General features: G+C 36.0%; 2 protein-coding genes and 2 long non-coding RNA genes across 4 annotated transcripts in view; 3 read left to right on the forward strand and 1 right to left on the reverse strand.

The window, feature by feature from the left end:
• LOC113168482 (trichohyalin-like) overlaps nt 1-24,375 on the forward strand; it is a 928,554-nt gene that overhangs the window by 806,749 nt on the left and 97,430 nt on the right. The gene's annotated exons all lie outside the window — the stretch shown is intronic.
• Nucleotides 8,149-8,697, reverse strand: LOC113151601. The gene is made up of 3 exons (XR_004463445.1): nt 8,667-8,697; nt 8,513-8,563; nt 8,149-8,391 (listed from the first exon to the last, which is right to left on the reverse strand). It is a non-coding gene; the product is annotated as an uncharacterized LOC113151601 (long non-coding RNA).
• Nucleotides 13,841-16,740, forward strand: LOC113168561. Its single transcript, XR_003299450.2, has 3 exons — nt 13,841-13,872; nt 13,967-14,089; nt 14,886-16,740. It is a non-coding gene; the product is annotated as an uncharacterized LOC113168561 (long non-coding RNA).
• LOC113168542 (myelin-oligodendrocyte glycoprotein-like) lies at nt 18,146-22,290 on the forward strand. The gene is made up of 5 exons (XM_026369622.2): nt 18,146-18,284; nt 18,780-18,834; nt 19,211-19,552; nt 19,790-19,915; nt 20,548-22,290. Exons 1-5 carry the CDS (start codon nt 18,276-18,278, stop codon nt 20,553-20,555), a joined length of 540 nt encoding a protein of 179 aa, XP_026225407.1. The 5' UTR covers nt 18,146-18,275; the 3' UTR covers nt 20,556-22,290.

Below are 24,375 nucleotides of genomic sequence, written 5' to 3' on the forward strand. Positions count from 1 at the left end.
CTACTGGGGTTAGAGTTAATAGTTAGACGTGTTATAAAAATGGTGAATTAAACAAAACAAAAACAAATTTATTAAAAAAGTATCAATTATAATAATAATAATTGTTATATAAAAAAAAACAAGAAAAGAATGAGAAGGAAATCTAAAAAAACTTCCAAGTCCGAGGACCGAGTGAACAGGGTAGTCTGAGGTATTGCAGGTGGTTTAATTCTAGACCATGTTGTGCCAGTTTACACCAATAATGCTGAGCGAGTTTTTATGCTTTTTTTCAAATCCTTTGTACATTCATTATTTTATACAGAGACCAGGTATAAAGTTATTACTGAAGCAGGAAGAGAAAGAGAGTATCTCATGACAGAAAGAAGAAAGACCAATGAAGAAAATGGAGCAAAAGTAAGACTCAAGACTTGGATTTTAAATCTATATGTACAGTTTGTCTGACCGTAGCTTGTAAATATATGCAGTTCAAAGGGTATATTTACTTGTCATATAAACTAACTTTTACCTGAAATGTGAACCGTGGATTCATTTCTTTACATTGTACTGGCTTGAAATTGAAGTTAGAATTATGTCTTTAGTTACAATTATTATATTATTATTATTTTCTATTTTACAGTTGACAGTATTAAAATAGCTTTGCAGATGGTGTAAATGGGTGGTTTCATTCCAGGATCTGTGTAAAACAGATGTAAAAGTTTGGTAACAAATTAAAAAAAAATACAATTAAATTAAATAAAATGTAACTATGACACTGTGATATACCCATACCCAGCATCTCTCTCACATCCTACGTGATGTAGCATGTGAGCATATATGTATAATTATCATTTACCTGTGTATTCAGGACGATGTCTTCGACAATGTTTCAGCAAACATAAAATAAAATATACCACATGCTCAACTTACAGTAGATGTCATTGTGAATTGTGTTATAGTCAACAGTTACATTTCTCTATCTCCTCATTTCTAGTTGGAAGGAGCCCAAGCTGCCCAGTCTTCCTGGTTTTCTTGGGTAGGTTTTCATGGTATAATAGGTGTAATGCACCCAGGAAATATAAGTACATTACACATCTCATCTATGACGTCACAACATATTCAGTCAGATGTTCTACTCATTAATCTAAAGTATCTCCTGCCATGTTTCCTTTCAGTTCTGGTGGAATTCCTTCACGTGACACTAGGTTGAGCAGCAGAGGAATGAGGAGACTGAGAAAGGAGGGGAGGTAGAGATGAAAAGATAATGTAGACATTTCAACTGTGTTGGGTGAGTGGAAGTTGTAACACATGGATTCAGCTAGAAAAGTTTTCTATACACCTGCAACAAACAACTGCTGTCAGATCCATTGGTTTGTTAGATGGAGAAATCTGAGAGGAAGTTGTGTTACATATATCCTGCTTAAACACATAATGTCTAAAATGCACAGTTAGTATAAATGTCTCTGTGTATGCTTCACAATATGGGCAGAATGATGGGAGCATGCAACACTGGTAAGACTGATCCAACAAGCAAGATGTGTGGTCAAATACAACTGTTGAGAGTGGATGAAAACTGCATGAGTAATTTATCAGCATGTGCTGAACGCAAAAGGTGTAATTTCACATCAGTATTTCTCATCAGAACACTCATACAAGGTGGAAACTTCACAGTTGTTTGACTTTATGTAGTCTAGAACAGGTTTGAGTTTAAAACTAGGTCTCAGTCAATGCAACTAAAACTTAACAGAGCATTTTTTTAATTGGCATCCTAGTAAAAAGCATGCTTCATCTGAATGACTATTTCACAAAAGAACATGTTGTAGCATGTGTCATTGTATTTGTCAGAGGGCATTAATCTATATGTGAAAAATGGGCATTTGCCTGATTAATGCAGGTCAAACTTTTCAACTTTAGAATTAATTAATTACATGTTGAGTTTTTCATATATATATTTTTTCACCACAACAGGACAGTTGCAATAGTTTATTAGGAAACTCAAACTAAATTAATACAGTGAAGTAAAATAAATATAGAAATGTGATCTAGAATTTTAATCAACACTAAATTAAAATGAAAAATTGTCTGTTCAGGTTCAAATAAATGCCTGTGATGTAAAACAATTACAATGTGGTGTTTATCTTAAAAACTAAATAAAAACAAAGAAAGAAAACAAACACACACATTGGTAATTTGTATAAAATCCTGTAAAAAGTAAACTGTAATTAATTGTACAGTAATTTATTTTTTTGTGTGTGTACAGTGTACATGAAACACAAACCAGATCCAGTGACGATGCTGTTATTTCTCTTTCCTCCTGTAATCTAGCAGCAGTTTTCTCCACTGTCTGCTTGACAGGGATAGTGACTGTTGCTCTGAGTGTTTCAGTCTCCTTAGTGTCAACGAAATGATCCTTCAGTGTTTCTGAGCGCTCTCAACTGAGTGGGGCCATCAAGACCCTCACTGTGAAAGTAGAGTGATATTATATAATATTATATGCATGATATATAAACAATAATATTCTCTGATCAGTGTTTCTCTGCCTGATCATTTAACAGTAAAAACAGCTAATTCCGAATAATAATAATGTAATTATAACATATAGCTGCTTTGTGGATCTGCTGCCACTAGAGGGAGCTCACCTTCACTCCACTGACACTTTGCACTCCTGTCCACCCTGCCAGCCCCTCACAACCAACCAATTTAAAATTAAATTATTTAAACTCACCCCAGGAGCGTTACATAACAGATGATGATTACTGACAGTAGGAGTCACTTGTTATCCCACAGGTTAAGTCAGCCAGAAACCTGGGGGTCATCATTGATGACCAGCTGACCTTCACGGAACACATCGCCACAGTCTCTAGGTCGTGTAGATATGCCCTCCACAATATCAGAAAGATCAGACCCTACCTGAAGGAGTACACGACCCAACTCATTGTACAGGCGTTGATCTTATCTCGTTTGGATTACTGCAATGCACTACTGATGGGTTTACCGGCATCCACGACCAAACCCCTCCAGATGATCCAAAATGCAGCAGCACGCCTCATTTTCAATCAACCAAAAAGGTCTCATGTCACACCGCTCTTCAGATCTTTGCACTGGCTTCCTGTGGCTGCAAGGATCAAGTTCAAAGCTCTGTCTCTTGCCTACAGAGTGGTGAACTCCACAGCTCCATCTTTTCTCAATTCAATCGTTCAGGTCTACATCCCCTCCCGTCCACTGCACTCAACCAGTGAACGTCGTCTGGTGGTACCAGCACCACACAGTCGACGCCAAGGAAAACTGTTCAGCTCAATGATCCCACGATGGTGGAATGAGCTGCCTATCTCTGCACGCTCAGCCACCTCACTTGCAATCTTTAAAAAACTGCTGAAAACAGAACTCTTCCGCATCTTCCTTTGCACTTAAAAAAAAAAAAAAAAGTTTCTACTCTTTCGTTCTCACAACTCTTGAAACAGTAATACTTTTTTGATAGCACTCTGCTTTGATGTTGTTTCTTCTTGACTTAGATTTTGTTTGCTTGCCTTGTTCCTCACTTGTAAGTCGCTTTGGATAAAAGCGTCTGCTAAATGACTAAATGTAAATGTAAATGTAAATGTTCATTTGTGGACTTGTTTGGTTGTGTGCTGCATGTTACATGTAGCAGAATAAGATATAATAAAGAGCTAATTATAAATAGTGATACTGACAAACCACAGAGCTCATTGCTTTTTAGCTTTTTCTATTTGTGGGTTTCTGCTCTGGTTTGTTTCAAGACAGAGACTCAAATTATCATCGGTGTCTGCAGGTGTCTAAATCAAAAATGTTTGATACAGAAACATAGGATGTAAAAATAACCCAGTCCAGCTGTGCAGCAATAACCTCAACCTCTTCTGATGAAATACTTTAACATATCTATGTCTTTAATCAGTGTAATACCTGTGATTTTGATAAAGAAAAACACTGTAAAATATATTTTGTTAAGCCTGCAAGCAAAATGTTTGTGTGAATAAAAAACAAAAATTGGAAGGTACTTCTTCATGTAAAAAATGTACTATCCCTTTGATGGGTAGTCAGTGTCATGTTTCATTGTTGCATACACTAAATGATGCACTTGCAACTGTAGATTTGTCTGTAGCTGAAGAAAATGAGATGGCTACCTTTCCGAAAGCCTTAAAACATTTTCCCCTTTTTATTGAAGGCAGAAAAAAGTATGTGGTTAACCTCGGTGAGTGTACTAAAGAGCCGCTGTGGTTCTGTTCTTAGTCATAGACATGTGAGCAGAGGTTCAGTGGTTCAACTGTAAGATCTGTTTTGGTAAAAATAGCCAACTTTAAACTGTATTATTCTGATCATCATGAAACACATACATAAAAACCTTTCGTAACAATAATGCAGATGTAGCCTATTGATACAACTATGATCAAACAAAACAGTTTGTAAAAGGGTTGAAAAAATGCAAAAGGTTTGACACAAAGTTTATTTGCAATAAATGTTAATAAAAAATAAGTGTAAAAAATGAAAGCATGCAATCAACAAACAACAAAACTCTCTTCATCTTTCTTCAGTTTCTCAGCTTTTTATGTCCTGGAAGGCAAAATACAAAGGATTTAATCAGTGGTGTAATATTTTAAATATATCTTTATTTGGCTTTTCCTGAATGTGATCCAAAGAAAATACTGTGCTTAACAGCATAAATGATTTCTGAAGGGCCTGTTCATCAAGGAGGACCATAGATATGACTTGAAGCATGGAGAATAGTAAGATTAAGGCCAGTTGATCAAGGGATTAGAAAAAAAGGGGGCTGTAATTCAGTAAATAATACAAAGCAAACACTGATATGCAAAACTTTAATCAGGATATATAATATTTTCATGCGTATAGTGATTATTTTTGTTTTTGTCTTTTAAAGCAACATTTAAAGTGTTTCCTACTTTCAGCTTTAGTTGTGAGAATGTCACTTTTTCATAATGCCCTCAATACATGTCATAGACTAAATGAAACTTCTTTACATGCACTTTGTCGATGACAGTAATGAGTAAACATTTGTACACCTTTAAATGGATTTAGACGGATCATGTTGTGTGACCTTAACACTTCATCAGTCTTACCTGCTAGACGGGAGACTCAATTATTTCCTGCTCTAGTATCTTCATCTGCTGTGGGATTTGGAGTCAGTGTGAAGCTGGATTTTTTTGGCCTTGAAACTGGTGTTAAGAAAATATGTGAAATATAACAAGTTGTTAAAGTGTATTTTAATAATATCTGAGTCTGGTTGTAGAACTTACTTATGGTTACATCAGCATAAAGAGGTTCATGTGAGTCCTCATCATCATCTGCTAGAGAGAAACCATCAGTTAGTAAAATTAATTTTAAAGAGCTAAATATAAATAATGATACTGACAGACTTCAAGGCTCAACGGCTTTTTACCGTTTTCTGTTTGTGGGTTTCTGCTCTGGTTTGACACACAGCAGAGGCTCAAATTATCATCAGCGTCTGCAGTGTCTAAAACAAAACACGTGTTTGAAGCAGTGAGAGGATACAAAAATAATCCAGACTTCAGTCTCTGGTAATAACATCACAAATTAAACTGACACTTTAACCACCTGATATAATTATTATATATTTCTGCTTTTAAAATGCGTCTATGATAAAAACATTAGCAATTTATTAGAGTTGTTGTACTACTCTTTAAATACAGGTCAAACAAACCTGTTTGCTTTTTCTGTTTTGTGACAACGACTGCATACGTCACACGATCCGGATCATCTGCACCGTCCTCTCCACCGACTGAAATCAGAAAAAGGATAAATGATAAAAAGAAAACATGTTAAAAATAAAACAGAAAACAAACCAAAAATAGAAACAGTATTCAAATCATGATACAAATGAAAAGCAAACAAATTTGTCTGTTGTACAGTACAATTACATCAAACTAACATCTAAACTGTGAATATCTTGATAAAAGTATAAACATAAGTGTCTTTAACTGTTCTAAATGCAGTAAATGAAAATGACAGAGTAGTACTAGAGCAACCTGATGTGAAGAACTACAACCATAACTACAATAACATGTCTTCACTTACCCAGTTGATTTTCTTCACCTGGGATGGATTCTACTGTTTGTGCATCAAGGGAAACTGAAAGATAGAAAAAAAGCAAAACACCATTTATACCAACTTAGACTTACAATACAATTTGAAATTTCCAAAACAGTAATTTGCTCAGTTTGTGTGTGGTTTAATGCACTTTAAACAACAATCAGGCTACAAACTGTTATTATAACACACCTCCGAATGTCCTACTATGTTTTTTCTTTCACTCTAAAACTGAGTACATGGATAAAAATACAGGAAAATCTATGTTTGCACAAATCTGTGACAATCTGAAAAACAGAGTATACAACACCACAAAAACTGTGAGTAGGGGTAGTAGTAAAAGTTCTTGGTGACAACAAATTCCTTGCCTCTGCCCACTAAAAATGACTTTTATATACCACTAAACACAAATACAATACATTTTTTTTAGCAAAACATAATTCTATTATGATTACTGTATCTTCAGATGCATCATAGTTTTGGAATGAAGTCCTTTGGTTCCTCTTTGGCAGAACGAGAGAGCTCTGTTGAATGCCATCCCAGAGTGCTGTGCACATAAACACTGTTGTTACTTAATCCCAGAGGGAACTTGTTTTAAATAATGGTTCTATCAGAAACCATAACTATATTTAAGCACTGACTGGGAGGAGTTTTCAGGACTGTTCAGGTGATTATTCACCCTGTATGACTTGTAAGGATGGTTCATATTAAAGTGTGATATGTGATTTGTAATTTACAACAAATATTATTTAAATGTTGGATATTAAGAGAGAGATGAATGTTTTTCTGTACCTTTGTGTTTCTTAAAAAAAAGACATCCCACCATCAGCAGCGACATAACAACACTTGTGACAGCAAGTCTCAGCAGGATGCGGATGTTAGGGAATTTAGAGTCATAGTCATCCAAGACTGTCTCTTCATGAACTGGGTGAGAGGTGATAGAAATAATATTTTCTGTAAGATTATAAATGACACTGGATATGACACTCTGAACATTGTCTTAACTAAATACTTTAAAAAGAAGAGTTGAAATATATATCTACACATCTACAAACAGTAATTTGAAAATTACATTTTATTTTCAATTTGTAATCTTATGACATTAACCCACATGGCTGTGAGGTATTTTATGATTTATTTATTTTGATTATGTTTGATTTGTCTCACCTCTCACAGCCAACCAGCTTGCTGGTGATGTTCCAAGACTGGAGACGTAACACCTGTAGAAACCTTCATGAGACTTGGAAACGTTGTTAATTTCCATTTTGTCTGCAGGACTGCTGTGCATAAGGACATTATTTTTGTAGAAAATGCCTAAGTTGGTGGACTGGTTCTTGCTACTGCAGCGTAGAATCACATTTGTTCCCTGCATCACAGGACGAGCAGGACTGTCCAGGATAACAGGGCCAGCTGACAAAAATTAAAACAAAATGAAATCTCAGAGGTTGTTATGTAATTATTTTGACCAGTTGAAGATAAATAAAAAATCTAAATAGAAAGACACATGAACGTAGATATATAAGTATATACATATATAAACTGTATGTGAGTGTAAAACTGTGTGTCACATGCAAATAAGTTATTAACACATGTACTGTACCTACTGCAGATACAACTACTGTTATTTTCAATATTTTTGTTTAACCCACTGATGCACAAGATGCATCAAAAGGCCAAAGGCTTATCTGTGACGTCTTTACATCTATATTTATTTTTTATGTAAAAAGTGGGAATAATAAGATGAAAAGCCTGACTATGCTTTGCAAAGTCCAAATGTGTTCATTACCAACACTGTTGAGCAGAAACAGGTCTTACTGTAAGGATAGTTATCCTGCAAAGGGCTGAGTCAAAAAGCACTATGTGAAATGCCTTTGACAGCTGTATCACTGAATAATGTCATACAATGTTGTACAATGGACCTATGGTGGATTTCAGAACCAGAGTCTGCAAAGATTATAGAAAGAAATCTGCAATTCCAAAACAGTTGCTATACCAGGTGCAGAATATGTTGTGCATCAGAGGGTTAATGTGCATAAACATTTTCTGAATTGGCTGTATTGTGACTTTAGAAATATAAAACCATACCAGTGATAGTGATGTTAACTCTGTTGCTTCTCTCTCCTTCACTCTCACACCAGTATTCTCCACTGTCTCATGAATTGACTCTATTGATGACGCAGGATGATGTTGTTCTCCTACTGTCACATGTCAGATTCAATTCCTTAGTATTTCTGACTGCTTTTAAGCGAGTGCGACCAACAAACCCAACACAGTCAAAAGAAACAGAGTTAAATTGAAAGTGCTGCAGTCTGTTCGGAGTGATGCGAAGAAAAGCTGTTTATGAAAACAAGAAAGAAGCAAAACAAAGCAAAATTATAGCTTTAACATGAATATCCTGACACACACCTGGAGAGAATAAAAAGTGTTACAGATCATCTTAATGGTTGTCACTTACTTGTTTTCTGATTGTGAACTCGTCCCCTCAGCAAAATAAGTTTAAGCATCACTGGATAAACAAATCAATAATATTACATATTAGACATACTATACATCTGGAACAGCATCTGGAATATATAAAATGTGGACTCACAGCAAATTTGATGACTCACCTAGTCTGAAGCAGAGAGCTGTGACCTCCATGTTGTCTTGTTGCTGACTGAGAATCAGACTAAAATACAGCTTAAGTATGAAGGTGAGAACTTCCTCTTTCTGTCTGGTTCATTTCTATATTGACGCAAAAGCTGAACCCACAGTCACTAACTGCTTCTGTGTCAGGCACAGAGCCACTCCATAAGGAGGGGCCGACCCCACTTCCTGATTAGTTAGCTTAGCCTTGAACCATCAAGGATATTTTCTTTTTTGTCAGACAACCAGTTTAACTACTGAAGGACAACACACCTCGTCCTAGTCCCTCAAACCTTATGCCCTGCTAGCATCTTGCACCATGTTGTTATGTTGTGGATAGTTTCATGAGCAGCTTTGCACAGTTTTTTCCTTAGGCTGTAGAGGAGATCTCTTATTTTGGCTCTATTCTGTGGTCGATATCTGTAACTGGTTGGCTGAGGGGGGTTAGGTCTGTAAAGATAAGAAGTTGAGACCAAGCAACTCTTTGGTAAATCCCACACTTGCTGGTGATTTGTGCAATTCATTTGAAGTTGACCTTTAGGGTTGTCTTTTGACAGTCCAATTGCATTTCTGACGAAGGTTTTTTTAAAGTCCTGTTGATTCTGTACAACTCTGAGCATTCTTGTCCTGATTCAAGTTCTCTCCTGACCGTCTGTTTCCGGTTTTCCGACTCCCTGCCTCATGACTCTGATTATTCATCAGCCACACTCGTGCCACTCCGTCACTTATCTATTTAAGCAGCTCCTTGTGCCTCTCAGCTCTGCCAGATAGTCTCACATCAACCTAAGGGAATCAAACTATCCAGCACTCATTTGGACTGACTTCTTGTGATCTGAACCTGCTTCTGCTCTGCCCTTTGGTACTGTGAGTGTTTTCTGCCTTAATTGTTCCTGCTTCCCTGTTCTGTCCCTGTGTTGGATTTCCCTGTATATGGCCTTTTGGAATTCTGTTCTCTTTATAGCCTATCTGTGTTGACCTGGATTGTTATTTGGACTTTGGATTCAGCTTTACGAACATTAGTGCTTGGACGTTTTTTCTGTGTACGACCCTGGATTTGTCTCTCACTCTGCACCCTGTATTTCTGGAACACTGTCTACTGAAACTGTTTCAGTAGACAGTGTTCCCTACTAACCAATTGTGCTTTTGCTACATATCTCATTCTTCAGTATATATCGTTCCACCTCTGGTCCCAGTCTACACGTGCTTCAATTTGCTGTCGGCCATCTTGAAAGCTCCACCATATTCTCCGGTCGACAAGCTACCACCACTTCCGGTTCACCACTCATCAATCTAAAAACTCCTCAGTCTCCTCACTGGTTCACTTCTCCCTGCCTCTCAACCACTGCTCACCAAGACTTCAGTGAGTACTCTTATATAACATTACCCAAGATCCAGCCAGACTCATCTAACTCTGTCTCCTCTTCTAGACAACCATACTCACCTGACGACAGCTCTGTTCAGCCTATGTTTCCTGACATTCATCCACTGCATTATTAATAAATCTTAATCTATCTTCTCGTGTTGTGTGGACTCTTCAGCCTTTCTTTTACTATGTGGGGTGTGTCCCATCGATTAGCAGCTGGCTACTTTTTGCTGCCAGGCTTTGAGTGCAGCTAGCTTCTTTAGCTAGTAGCCATAGATCATGTCTGGACCTGGGGTTGTGTGTGGTTTTTTTTTTTTTTTTTTTTTTTTTTTTTTTTTTTTTCCCCCAAGCTTGAGACTTTTTCTTGGATGTTTGCCAGGACATCTAAAGGTAACTGGACAGGCTCCTGTTCTAAATGACACCATGATTCATCAGAGTACACCACCTTTTTCAATTGCTCCATGGTCCAGTTCTGATGCTCATGCACCTGTTGTAGCCAGTGGACAAAGATCACATGAGAACTCTGATCAGTCTGCAGCCATGCAGCCCCTTACACATCTCCTTCCTCTTACATCACAATTCTTCACTGACTCTATCAGAACACTGTAATCTTAGTCTTGTTGGTTATGGGCAATGTTACATTGGGTTTTTTGCTTTCCACACACCTCATTGAACTTTAGAGGCCCATGAATATGTCATCCGTTCACCAGTTCAACTTCCGTGGATCAATTTTGAAAAGTAATGGTAACTGGATCACCCCACAAGAGAGCCTGTTTTGGAAATATTCTAACCCTGTTATCTGGGCATCACAGTGAGGAATATAAATTCCAATGATCTTAGAACTTTCACATTAAATATGTGACTTAACATATTTGCACTCTTCAGGTCAATCTGTTTCACTCTTACATTTTCAAGATTCTTCCATTATTATTATAGACCAACAGGTGCATGTTTCTGAAGGAACATGTTTCAAGCCCCCTCTTGAACACTGTCACTGCTGTCTATTAAAATACACACATACACAGCATGCAGAGTTTCACAGTTTCCGCATGTCCAACATTTTCCTTGATTTAACACAACAAAATATTTTTAAATCTATTTCAATAGTTGGCAAATAACAGCTTTAATGTACATAAAATTTTCAAATATTTAAACGTGTATGTATTTTAGGTCACTTTAGGAAATTAGTTTATTTTGCCCTCAGGCCCTGTATTTGGTAGTTGAATGTTTAGGGGCATGGGTCACATTAGATAACCAGACTTACTGGCAGAGTAAATTGGACTGTAAGTTGTACAGGAGTGGTCAGTGTGTATCGGCCTTTCAGTCTAAAATCTGTGGCTTAGTATTGTAATTCAATTTCTCCCATTTTTGTTTTTCCATTTTGTCCCTCTTTTCAGATTTGAACTTATTTGCCAAACAAAACAAGTATGCAGGTAAATCATGGCAACCACCTTTGCAGGTAAACAGAGCATGTTGAATCTTGCCCCACACTCCAACATGCAATGTGGTGGAGAAGAGATTCCCGGAGTTCTGAAGCAAAGGTGATGAACAACCGATTATGAGACAGATTAAACAACCATTCTTTTTATTAATTGTGAAATGTGCTGTCTTCTACACTGCTTCATTCAGAACTGAATTGACAGCACAAATGTAGAAGGTGAGTTGAAGTTGAAGAGTTGGCACTGATCAGTGAGTAATCAGAGCAAGTGGGTGTTACCGGAGAAAACTGGAGTACAGGCGTCACCAGGCAGGTTGATGCAGGTTGCAGTACACCTTAAAGACAGATTCAGTCTTTTACACACCTTGCCTTCGTAGTGTCTGTGAATAGTCGACAAATCATGCAACAGGTACGTTGTCTTAATATGATTTTTAAAATTTACTGATTTTATGATTCTTCAAGGATTCAAGGGCTTTTCCAAAATGTATGTTTTAGGCTGTGGTAAAGATGGTTTTTCAAATGAGGTGACAAAGATTTTTCAAACGTGTGCTTAATTATCTGGTTTTATATGGTGACAAGAAAAATATACAGTTGCTATATTTCTTAAATAATTAGGTAGCTCTTTCATTTGAAATACATTTTTCTTTTGCCAACAAAACTGCCACAACACTCTGTGTAGGTGTAAAAGTAAATCTGATGTTGTCTGAACATGAAGTTTCTGAAAAATTGAGAATGTTTTGAGCAAAGGTGTCAACACAATTGCAGTACTTCAATAGCAATTCAATTCAGACCTTTTTGTTTAACATATAATAATGTTTTTTTCTTTTTTGGGGGGATCTGCAAAATATCTCGACCACAGCTCAGAAGCACCAGTGTTTTGGTTGTCCATCTTCTCCTGATACACTTTAGCACAGGTAACTTTTTCAGAAATAAACAGTCTATAGTTGTAACCACAACTGTGTCTGCCTGAGACACAATTCTCTGTGAATGCAGCTTAACAGAAAATACCAGAAGTAGAGTTTGTTGTTCTAACTTTTTGCACTATGTAAGAACCAGCTGCTGTCAGTCTGTACAGTAAATCACAATATAGCTAACGTCTTTTTATGTAGTTTTAGCTGCTGTGACATATTTGTTTGTATATAAGGTGAAACACTAACTAAATGCAGATCTTGCAAGAGATGACTGATAATCTATTATGAGATAATGTTAATGTAGTTATGAATTCTTCTGTTCAGTTCTTACATGTTCCTCCTTTCCTTGCCTGAGTTCTTACAGCAGGAATTAAAACCCAGATCTTTTACTTTCAGGTCAGTCTAAGTTAATTGGTTCATCTCAGCCAATAGTAGCAACAGTTGGTGATGACACCATTTTACCATGTCGTCTTGAACCTGCTGTGGATGTGGCGGCAATGACGTTGGAGTGGACGAGAGCTGACCTGGACCCCAGATTTGTCTTTGTGTGGCGTGCTGGTCAGGACCTTGTTAATATAAAAAATCCATCATACAAAGGAAGAACATCTTTGTTCAGTGATGAACTGAAACATGGAAACATTTCACTGAAACTCCCCAAAGTGAAACCTTCTGATGAGGGAACGTATGAATGCTATGTTCCAAAACTGAATGAAGCATCTTTAGTAAAGCTTGTTGTTGGTAAGTGGACACTGACCCCCATTCCTTATTTTTTTCAAAATTTTAACGTGAAACTTTTTTAAGGTAACTGAAACCATAAATTGGGCAGCCTGGTGGCTCAATGAGTAGATCATTGGCCTTAGATGCAGAAAGTTTTGGGGTTCAAACCCTGTCACAGACACCAGGTGTGTCCTTGAGCAAGACACTCCACTCTAGCTCCCCGGGTACTATATGTGGCTGCCCACTGCTCCCCCAGGGGGGATGGGTTAAATGCAGAGGACCAATTTCATTGTAACATGTAATTGTGACATGTGACAATTAAAGGCTTTCTTCAAAAAATTAAATAAGTTCATGCAGTTCTGTACTACCAAATTCAGTGTAAACTTCACCTATTGTATGTACATCTCTCAGTTTTCAGATTTTTTTAATTACTCACCACAGTTTAATTTTATCTTCCTTATGCTAATTTCCAGGTGCTGCTGCTTCACCGGTCATCAGTTTAACAGGGATTGATCGCGATAAGGCTGGAGTGGTTCTACAGTGTGAGTCTAAAGGCTGGTATCCAGAGCCTGAGCTGTTGTGGCTGGACGCTGAGGGAAAGATCCTCTCTGCTGGACCTACAGAGACAGTCAGAGGTCCTGATGACCTCTATACTGTCAGCAGCAGAGTGACTGTGGAGAAGAGACACAGCAACAACGTCATCTGTAGAGTCCAACAAAGCAACATCAACCAGATCAGAGAGACACAGATACATATATCAGGTTAAGAAAAATAAAGTATATCATTATTTTTTTTTACTCTCAAATGACCCAGTCTAAGTTTTGTACGATGTGATTTTGTGTTTTCTCATTTCAGATGATTTCTATAACTTCCAGTCTGGTTCCTCTCCAGTCAAAGCTGGTTTGGCTGTTAGTTTGGGTGTTTGCATCCTGTTAATTCTTTGACTTGTCTTCTTTTTATGGAAGAAAAATAAAATAAGTAAGTCGTAAATTAATTCCACTGACTATTAATAGAATGAGTGTTTTTATTATTATTATTATTTCCTATCAGTGAAATTTTAGACTTGTAGACTGATTCCTTACTAAGTCTAAACTAGATGTCTTAGAATTTATTTTTAGTTTTAATGAGTGCAAGAGATGTCAGTTGATTAAAAATGATCATACATCAATCTCTATAAAAGAAGAAAGAGAGAGAGATCAGCTCTAGAAAAAGACCAAATTGAGAAATGTGGAAATGAAGACGCAACATGTATGTAAAGATTTTAGCAGAGACATTAAGAAACATAGGTTTAATTAATAAAAATATAATTAATCAGATGTCTAAGCATTAGAACAAGGCAGAGCTAGAGATTTAATGGGAATTAAAATGACTGTTATGAGAAATAGACAAGATGATCAAGAAAAAAGTGAACTGCAGAGATTAAAATGTACATGAGTGAAGGCGTCAAAATCAATTCTCAGTTTAAGTGTCAGATCATTTCCAAACAAAGATTCAAGATAAGCTGAGAACAAAGTTCAGACAGAGATAGAGGAGGACTGTATATGTTTTACACAAATGAGTATTTATTTGTATGTTTAATTATTAGTTAATTAAGAATTTATGCAACAGACACTCAAACTGTGTAGTTATTTTTACTGTTTCATTTGACTCAAAGCGTCTTACTGTTTGATTGGAATATCACTGTGCAAAACATATGTGAACATGTGAGATATAAAACAAATTTACTTCACTACAAGGTGAGGTTTTTATGTCTTATTTTTATTTTAACTCACAGTGAAATAAAGACTTCATCTTGATTTGAAGAAGTTACAGGAGAAATATCATCACTGGAAAACGGACGCTGCAGTCAAATCACAGTGTTGCACGATCCATTCAAGGTCAAGATTGTCAAAAAAAAAACATTCAGCAAAACAAACCAATGTTAAATGTCGAATTTCAAATGTTCTCCACATTTGTACAAAGCATCAGTATTTAAATTATATTGATTGGATGGACTTTACATGGTCCTGAACACTACTGAATTTAGACAACAGGATTCTGTTCCCCACTGTTTATGATGGACTTCATCATGAGGTCTTGAGGCTAGAACCATGTGACAGTGACAGCTAATTCAGTTCCTTCAGTACGTTCAGGTATTTACATAATCCACATAAACATGACATTTTTGTGCATTCGTTTCTGTTATGGACAAGTATTAATAATCCTGCTAGTGTTAAAAGATGGATGCTAGTTTTATTTTATATATGACAGAGTGTCAGTTATCTCACATTACTGATTAAGAATCTACATGTTATGTAGAAGCCTGAGTAAAACAGAGGCTGAGAGTTAAGCGGGTGTCTGAATCCAAAATTCATCACAAAACTGGATGATCCTGGTTAATTTCAACACACGACACATTTCCTGTTGTAGACGCCAGTAAAGATGTCATGGCATATGGTTCATCTGCACTGCCTCTCCATCATCTGAATAAATAGTCAACTTCAGTTTAAAAACCAGAAAATGTATTTGAATTATGATACACTTTATATATTGTTGGTAGAGCTATATATGAATATTGATACTGACAGACTACAGGGCTCAACGGCTTTTTACCTTTCTCTGTTTGTGGGTTCTGCTCTGGTTTGACATAAACCAGAAGCTCAAATTATCATCAGCGTCTGCAGTGTCTAAAGAAAAAAACATGTGTTTGATGCAATCAGAGGATGTAGAAATAATTCTAACTTCAGTTTCAACCTTTTCTGGTAACAACACCTCAAATGAGATGAAACGGACACTTCCACCACTTGATATTACATTGATTATACAGTTTAACCTGTTTGAAGATGCCAAACTGACTACTATCTGTAAGAAATACTGTAGGAGCATAAGAGACATTAATTCTGTATTAGAGGTGTTAAAAAAAGACTAATTTAAATATACAACTGGGTCAAACTGTTGCTTTTTTTTGTTTTCCTCTGTTTTGTAATGACATATGTCACACGATGTCACACTAAACTGATGGATAAAATAACAAAACCATATATAACGATGGAGAAATGGAATTTAAAGTACTCAATTTCAAATGCATTGTCGTATGATGTATAATATGTTCATGTAACAAACATAGACTACACACCTGCAAGTTGTAGTGAAAAGTAAAACTGTTCAATGTATAATTACACACCTCTGAATGTCCTACAATGCTTTTCTCTAATTTTAAACTGAGTAACTGGACAAAAATAATGAAACAGGAAAAATAAATGTTCTCAGATTAGGTGATCTGTGACCTTTGGACAATTATTGTGTTTTGAATGTTTACACTTATATGTTTTAGACAATAAGAATGAGCTAGTGGACAAAACAATATACACCATCACAAAAACTGCAAGGAAGCATGGAGTAATTGAAGAAAGACAACAAATGCAACAAAACAACTTTCCACCAGATTTTTAACAGGATTTTTTTCCTTGAGTTGAGACCACAAGAACAATCATTTCTCCTAAAAAAATACTTTGATATGCAACTAAACTGCAAACTTAATTATATTTCTTTCTTTTATTTTCTTTCTGTAATTTCAGTGTTAGATATTAGAGAGAAGTTGGTGCTTTCTGTACCTTTGTGCTTCTTAAAATAAAGAAATCTCACCACCAGCAGCGACAGGACAACACTTATTATAGTGACAGCAAGTCTCAGAGGGATGAGGACATTATGGATGTTAGAGTTGGAGTCATCAGAGAGTGTCTCTTCATTAGGTGGATGAGAGGTGATATAAATTATATTTTCTGTAACATTACAAATGACACTGAATATAGAACACTTTAAACATCACAGTTAAAACACATATTGACACATTTTAGTATGGCATGAACAACTGAGAATCATTAAATTAAGTTTTCAGTTTCAAATTTTATTATGTCTGGAGTTCATCCAGATGTCTGTGAGGTTTTTCACAGCTTATTTGTTTTGATTCAGTTTGATTAATCATGTCTAACCTCTCACAACCAACCAGCTTGCTGGTGATGTTCCAATACTGAAGACGTGACACTTGTAGAAACCTTCATGAGATTTGGAAACGTAGGCATTTTTTGTAGAAAATGCCTAAGTTGGTGGACTGGTTCTTGCTACTGCAGCGCAGAATCACATTTGTTCCTTGCATCATAGGACCAGCTGAAAAACATGATGACAAAATTAAATGTCATAAACACAATAGAAAATTAAAGACATTTTTCACTGGCAAGGACAAAAAACTAAATATAAATTGAAATAATATATAAAGCCCATGGCAGTGTAAAAGCATGCATCATCTGCAAAGCAGTGTACCTTGATAATTTATTTCTGTATAAAGAATCTTAGATATAACATTATAATTCGGCTTTGAGAGCTTTAACACACAGCTCAGTGCTATAAAGTGTATCATCAAGAACAAAACATGTTTACAAAATGATGTGTTTCATGGATACTATCGTTTACATGTAGTCATTAAGCAGACACTATTATCCAAAGCGACTTACAAGGTTCGAGGCAAATACAGGGTCAGCGTAAAGTAGTTGGTAGTTGAATGTTTAGCGGCATGGGTCACATTAGATAACCAGACTTACTGCCAGAGTAAATTGGACTGTAAGTTGTACATGAGTGGTCAGTGTGTATCAGCCTGTCAGTCTAAAATCTTTGGCTTGGTATTGTAATTCAATTTCTTCCATTTTTGTTTTTCCATCTTGTCCCTCTTTTCAGATTGGAACAATTTAAACTTTTTTGCCAAACAAAACAAAAGTATGCAGGTAAATCATGGCAACCACCTTTGCAGGTAAACAGAGCATGTTGAATCTTGCCCCACACTCTAACATGCAATGTGGTGGAGAAGAGATTCCCGGAGTTCTGAAGCAAAGGTGATGAACAACCGATTATGAGACCGATTAAACAACCATTCTTTTTATTAATTGTGAAATGTGCCGTCTTCTACACTGCTTCATTCAGAACTGAATTGACAGCACAGATGTATAGGGGGGGGGTTGAAGTTGAAGAGTTGGCACTGATCAGTGAGTAATCAGAGCAAGTGGGTGTTACCAGAGAAAGCAGGAGTACAGGCGTCACCAGGCAGGTTGATGCAGGTTGCAGGACCCCTTAAAGACAGATTCAGTCTTTTACACACCTTGCCTTTGTAGTGTCTGTGAATGGTCGACAAATCATGCAACAGGTACGTCGTCTCAATATGATTTTTATATTTTACTGATCTTATGATTCTTCAAGGATTCAAGGGCTTTTCCAAAATGTATGTTTTAGGCTGTGCTAAAGATGCTTTTTTTAAAAAGATTCTTCGAGTTTGCTTAATTATCTGGTATTATGTTGTGATGTAAAAAAATGTAGTTGCTATATTTCTTAAAAAATTAGGTAGCACTTACTTTCATCTGAAATAGATTTTTCTTTTGCCAACGAAACTGCAAATAACCTACCCTACCGATAAACAGCATTTTAAGTGACACAACACTCTGTCTAGGTGTGTACTTGTGAAAGTGAAATTAAATCTGATTATGTTGTCTGAACATGTTGTTTCTGAGAAATGGAGAAAGCTTTAAGCAAAGGTGTCATCACAATTGCAGTACTTCAGTAGCAATCAATTCAGACCTTTTTGTTTAACATATAATAATGTTTTCTCTTTTTTGGGGGGATCTGCAAAATATCTCGACCACAGCTCAGAAGCACCAGTGTTTTGGTTGTCCATCTTCTCCTGATACACTTTAGCACAGGTAACTTTTTCAGAAATAAACAGTCTATAGTTGTAACTACAACTGTGTCTGCCTGAGACACAATTCTGTGTGAATGCATCTTAACAGAAAACACCAGAAGTAGAGTTTGTTGTTCTAGGTTTTTGCACTATGCAAGGACCAGCTGCTGTCAGTCTGTACAGTAAATCACAATATAGCTAACGTCTTTTTATGTAGTTTTAGCTGCTGTGACTGTGACATATTTGTCTATAAGCTGAAACACTAACTAAATGCAGATCTTACAAGAGACTTGACATAATCTATTGTGAGATAATGTTAATTTTAGTTTTTACATGTTCCTCCCTTCCTTCCATGAGTTCTTACAGCAGGAATTAAAACCCAGATCTTTTACTTTCAGGTCAGTCTAAGTTAATTGGTTCATCTCAGCCAATAATGGCAACAGTTGGTGATGACATCATTTTACCATGTCAACTTGAACCTGCTGTGGATGTTGCTGCAATGACGTTGGAGTGGTCGAGATCTGACCTGATTCCCAGATTTGTCTTTGTGTGGCGTGTTGGTCTGGATCTTGTTAGTATAAAACATCCATCCTACAGAGGACGAACATCTTTGTTGTCTGACGAACTGAAACATGGAAACATGTCACTGAAACTCTCCAAAGTGAAGCCTGCTGATGAGGGAACGTATCGGTGCTACATTCCAGTACTGAATGAAGCATCTTTTGTAGAGCTTGTTGTTGGTTAGTGGACACTGATCCCCATACTTTATTTTTTTAAGGAAACTGAAACCATGAATTGGGCAGCTTGGTGGTTCAATGGGTAGATCATTGGCCTTAGATGGAGAAGTTTGGGGTTCAAACCGGTTTTTATTATTATTCTTATTTCCTATCAATTAAATTTTAGACTTGTAGACTGATTCATTACTAATGTTAAATTGAATGTCTGTTTTTTAATTTACTGTCTTTATCTTTACACAGAGTGCAGGGGATGTCAGTTGATTGAAAATAATAATACATCAATTTCTATAAAAGAAGAAAGTGAGAGAGCACATCTTGACACACAAACAGGGCAAATGGAGGGATGTGGAAAAGAAGACCCAACATGTAAGTTAAGATCTTTCACCCTGTTTTAGCAGAGACATTAAGAAACATTTTTTTTTAATAATACAAATATAATTAATCAGAGGTCTAAGCATTAGAACAAGGCAGAGCTAGAGATTTAATGGGAATTAAAATGACTGTTATGAGAAATAGACAAGATGATCAAGAAAAAAACTAAGTGATTTAGAAAGTTATTTAAAGGTTTTATTTGATTATAAATGTAGAGAATTCTGTTAGGTGAACTAGTGGAACTGCAGAGAACCAAATGTACATGAGTGAAGGCGTCAAAATCAATTCTCAGTTTAAGTGTCATTATTTCCAAACAAAGATTCAAGAGAAGCTGAGAACAAAGTTCAGACAGAGATAGAGGAGGACTGTATATGTTTTACACAAATGAGTATCTCTGTCTTTGTAAGTCTACCTTTTGCTTACTTTCTTTGTATGTTTAAATATTAGAGAATTAAGAATGAATGCAACCAACCCTGTATCATTCAAACTGTGTACTTATTTTTACTGTTTCATTTGACTCAAAGTGTCTTACTGTTTGATTAGAGAACATGTGAACTTGTGAGATATACAACAAATTTACTTCACTAAAAGGTATTTATGTCTTTTATTTTTATTTTAATTCACAGTGAAATAAAGACTGCATCTTGACTTGAAGAAGTTACAGGAGAAATATGATCAGTCACTGGAAAACGGACGCTGCAGTCAACTCACAGTTCAAAATCCATTCAAGGTCAAGATTGTCAAAAAAGATTCAGCAAAACAAACCAATGTTAAATGTTGAATTTCAAATGTTCTCAACATTTGTACAAAGCATCAATATATAAATTATATTGATTGGATGGACTTTACATGGTCCTGAACACCACTGATTTTAGACATCAGGATTCTGTTCCCCACTGTTTATGATGGACTTCATGACGGGGTGTTCAAGATAGAACCATGTGACACTGAAAGCTAATTCAGTTCCTTCAATATGTTCAGGTATAAACATAATCCACATTAACATGACATTTTTGTGCATTAGTTTCTGTTATGGACAAGTATTAATAATCCTGCTAGTGTTAAAAGATGGATGCTGTTTTATTTTATATATGACAGAGTGTCAGTTATCTCACATTACTGATTAATAATCTACATGTTATGTAAAAGCCAGAGTAAAACAGAGGCTGAGAGTTAAGCGGGTGTCTGAATCCAAAATTCATCACAAAACTGGATGATCCTGGTTAATTTCAACACACGACACATTTCCTGTTGTAGACAAAAAGATGTCACACCATATGGTTCATCTGCACTGCCGCTCCATCAACTGAAAAAAAAGGAAAACTTCAGTTTAAAAAGAAATGTATTTCAATTATTAGATACTTTATATATTGTTGGTAGAGCTATATATGAATATTGATACTGACAGACTACAGGGCTCAACGGCTTTTTACCTTTCTCTGTTTGTGGGTTTCTGCTCTGGTTTGACATAGACCAGAAGCTCAAATCATCATCAGCTTCTGCAGTGTCTAAAAAAAAAACAACAAAAACAACACCTCAAATGAGATGAAACGGAAACTTCAACCACTTGATATTACAGTATTTATACAGTTTAACCTGTTTGAAGATGCCAAACTGACTACTATCTGTAAGAAATGGAAGAATAAGAGAGATTCATTCGGTATTAGAGGTGTTAAAAAAAGACAAATTTAAATATACAACTGTTTCTTTTTTTGTTTTCCTGTGTTTTGTAATGGCATATGTCACACGATGTCACACTAGACTCATGGATAAAATAACAAAACCATATATAACGATGGAGAAATGGAATTTAAAGTACTCAATTTCAAGTGCATTGTTGTGTGATGTATACATGATACATGATGGCTAAACACCTGCAACTGTTCAATGTATAATTACACACCTCTGAATGTCCTACAATGCTTTTCTTTAATTTTAAACTGAGTAACTGGACAAAAATAATGAAACAGGAAAAAGAAATGTTCTCAGATTAGGTGATCTGTGACCTTTGGACAGTTATTTTGTTTTGAATGTTTACACATATATGTTTTAGACAAAAAGAATGAGCTAGTGGACAAAACAATATACACCATCACAAAAACTGCAAGGAAGCATGGAGTAATGGAAGAAGGACAACAAATGCAACAAAGCAACTTTCCACTAGATTTTTAACAGGATTTTTTTCCTTGAGTTGAGACTCTAAGAGCAATCATTTCTCCTAAAAAATGCTTTAATATGTAACTAAACTGCAAACTTAATTATATTTCTTTCTTTTATTTTCTTTCTGTAATTTCAGTGTTAGATATTAGAGGGAAGTTGGTGCTTTTCTTGACCTTTGTGCTTCTTAAAGTAAAGCAATCCCAACACCAGCAGCGACAGGACAATACTTATTATAATGACAGCAAGTCTCAGAGGGATGAGGACATTATGGATGTTAGAGTTGGAGTCATCACAGTGTGTCTCTTCATTAGGTGGACGAGAGGTGATAGAAATTATATTTTCTGAAACATTACAAATGACACTGAATATAGAACACTTTAAACATCACAATTAAAACACTTATTGACACATTTTAGTATTGCATGAACAACAGAGAATCTTTAAATTCAATTTTCTGTTTCACTTTCTATGATGCCTGTGAGATTTTTCACAGCTTATTTGTTTTTATTCAGTTAGATTCATCATGTCTCACCTCTCACAGCCAACCAGCTTGCTGGTGATGTTCCAATACTGAAGACATGGCACTTGTAGAAACCTTCATGAGACTTAGAAACATTGTTAATTTTCATCTCCTCTGCAGCACTCTTATGCATGGGGACATAATTTTTTTAGAACATGACTAATTTGGTGGACTGGTTCTTGCTCCTGCAGCGCAGAATCACATTTGTTCCTTGAATCACAGGAAGAGCAGAACTATCCAGGATCACAGGACCAGCTGACAAACATGATGACAAATTAAATGTCATAAACACAATAGAAAATTAAAGACATTTTTCACTGGCAAGGACAAAAAACTAAATATAAATTGAAATAATATATAAAGCCCATGGCAGTGTAAAAGCATACATCATTTGCAAAGCAGTGTACCTTAATAGTTTACTTCTGTATAAAGGATCTTAGATATAACATTATAATTTGGCATTGAGAGCTTTAACACACAGCTCAGTGTCTAATTCACATAAACACTTTCTGCATTGTCTGAATTGTGACTATAGAAATACAACAAACATACCAGTGATAGTGACGTTAACTCTGTCGCTTCTCTCTCCTTCACTCTCACACCAGTATTCTCCACTGTCTTCTAGATAGACTCTATCAATGGTGCAGGATGATGTTGTTTTCTTACTGTCACATGCCAGATTCAATTCCTCAGTATTTCTGATTCTTTTCAAGTGACTCTGACCATCAAACCCAACACAGTCAAAAGAAACAGAGTTGAACTAAAAGTGCTGCAGTCTGTTCGGAGTGAAGCTGTTTATGAAAACAAGAAACAAAGTGAATAGAATATCTTGAAAATATATGAAGTTGGAACTTTCCAAAATGTATAATGGACACTTATACACTAATTTGAAAGTAAACCTGTCACAAAATAGCATAAACAACAATATATAAATCTAAATTATATCATAAAGACAAAGACTAATGTAAAAGGATTAGAACAGTGTTCTACTTGGTTCTTTTTCGACAGAGAGAGCAAAAAGTGTTAAAGATCTCAATTACCTCTATTCTGAGTGCAGCTGTTGTGAACTTGTTCCCTCAGCAAAATGAGTTCAAGCATCACTGGATAAATAAATTAAGTAGAGTTACATCAGACATACTGTACATGTCTGGAATATCTAAAATATGGACCTAAAACTAATTTGAAGACTCACCAAGTCTGAAACAGAGCGCTGTGACCTGCATGCTGTCTTGATGCTGACTGTCTGAGAATCAGACTAAAATAAAACTGAAGTATGAAGGTGAGAACTTCCTCTTTCTGTGTAGTTTATTTTTATATTGATGCAAAAGCTGAACCTACAGTCACAAACTGGCATCTGTGTCAGTCTTTGACATATAACCTCCTAGCGACCAACCAAAGTGTATGATGTCTAAAAGATGAACTCTTCACTCTCCCTAGTCTCTCTGTATCATTATTTGAAGAGTGTGATGTATGTGATTGGTAGGATGTTGATTTTTAACCTTTTTTAGCCACTGAGTGCTCGATCACATTCAAAAAGTGACATTCAATGATTCAGTGGTTAATGTGCTTAATATACACTGCTCAAAAAATTGAAGAAACACTGTTTAGAGAATAACATTAAGTCAGTTAAACTTCTGGAATATGGATCTGGTCAGTTAAATATCAGTTTCAGCTACTTTCAGCACAGAAACAACAACAATCTAAGTGAAAAAAAAAAAATATGCAGCAGCTTTGTCCATTTTGCTGAAATCTTATTGCAGTAACTCAAAACGAT

The sequence above is a fragment of the Anabas testudineus genome, chromosome 18, assembly GCF_900324465.2.
Source record: "Anabas testudineus chromosome 18, fAnaTes1.2, whole genome shotgun sequence".
NCBI lineage: Eukaryota > Metazoa > Chordata > Actinopteri > Anabantiformes > Anabantidae > Anabas > Anabas testudineus.

Excerpts from the sequence above, each read along its gene's own strand:
- LOC113168542 (XM_026369622.2), top strand. Across the intron at positions 18,835-19,210 it reads CCTGATACACTTTAGCACAG|GTCAGTCTAAGTTAATTGGT; the intron begins GTAACTTTTTCA and ends TTTTACTTTCAG. Across the intron at positions 19,553-19,789 it reads TTTTGTAGAGCTTGTTGTTG|AGTGCAGGGGATGTCAGTTG; the intron begins GTTAGTGGACAC and ends ATCTTTACACAG.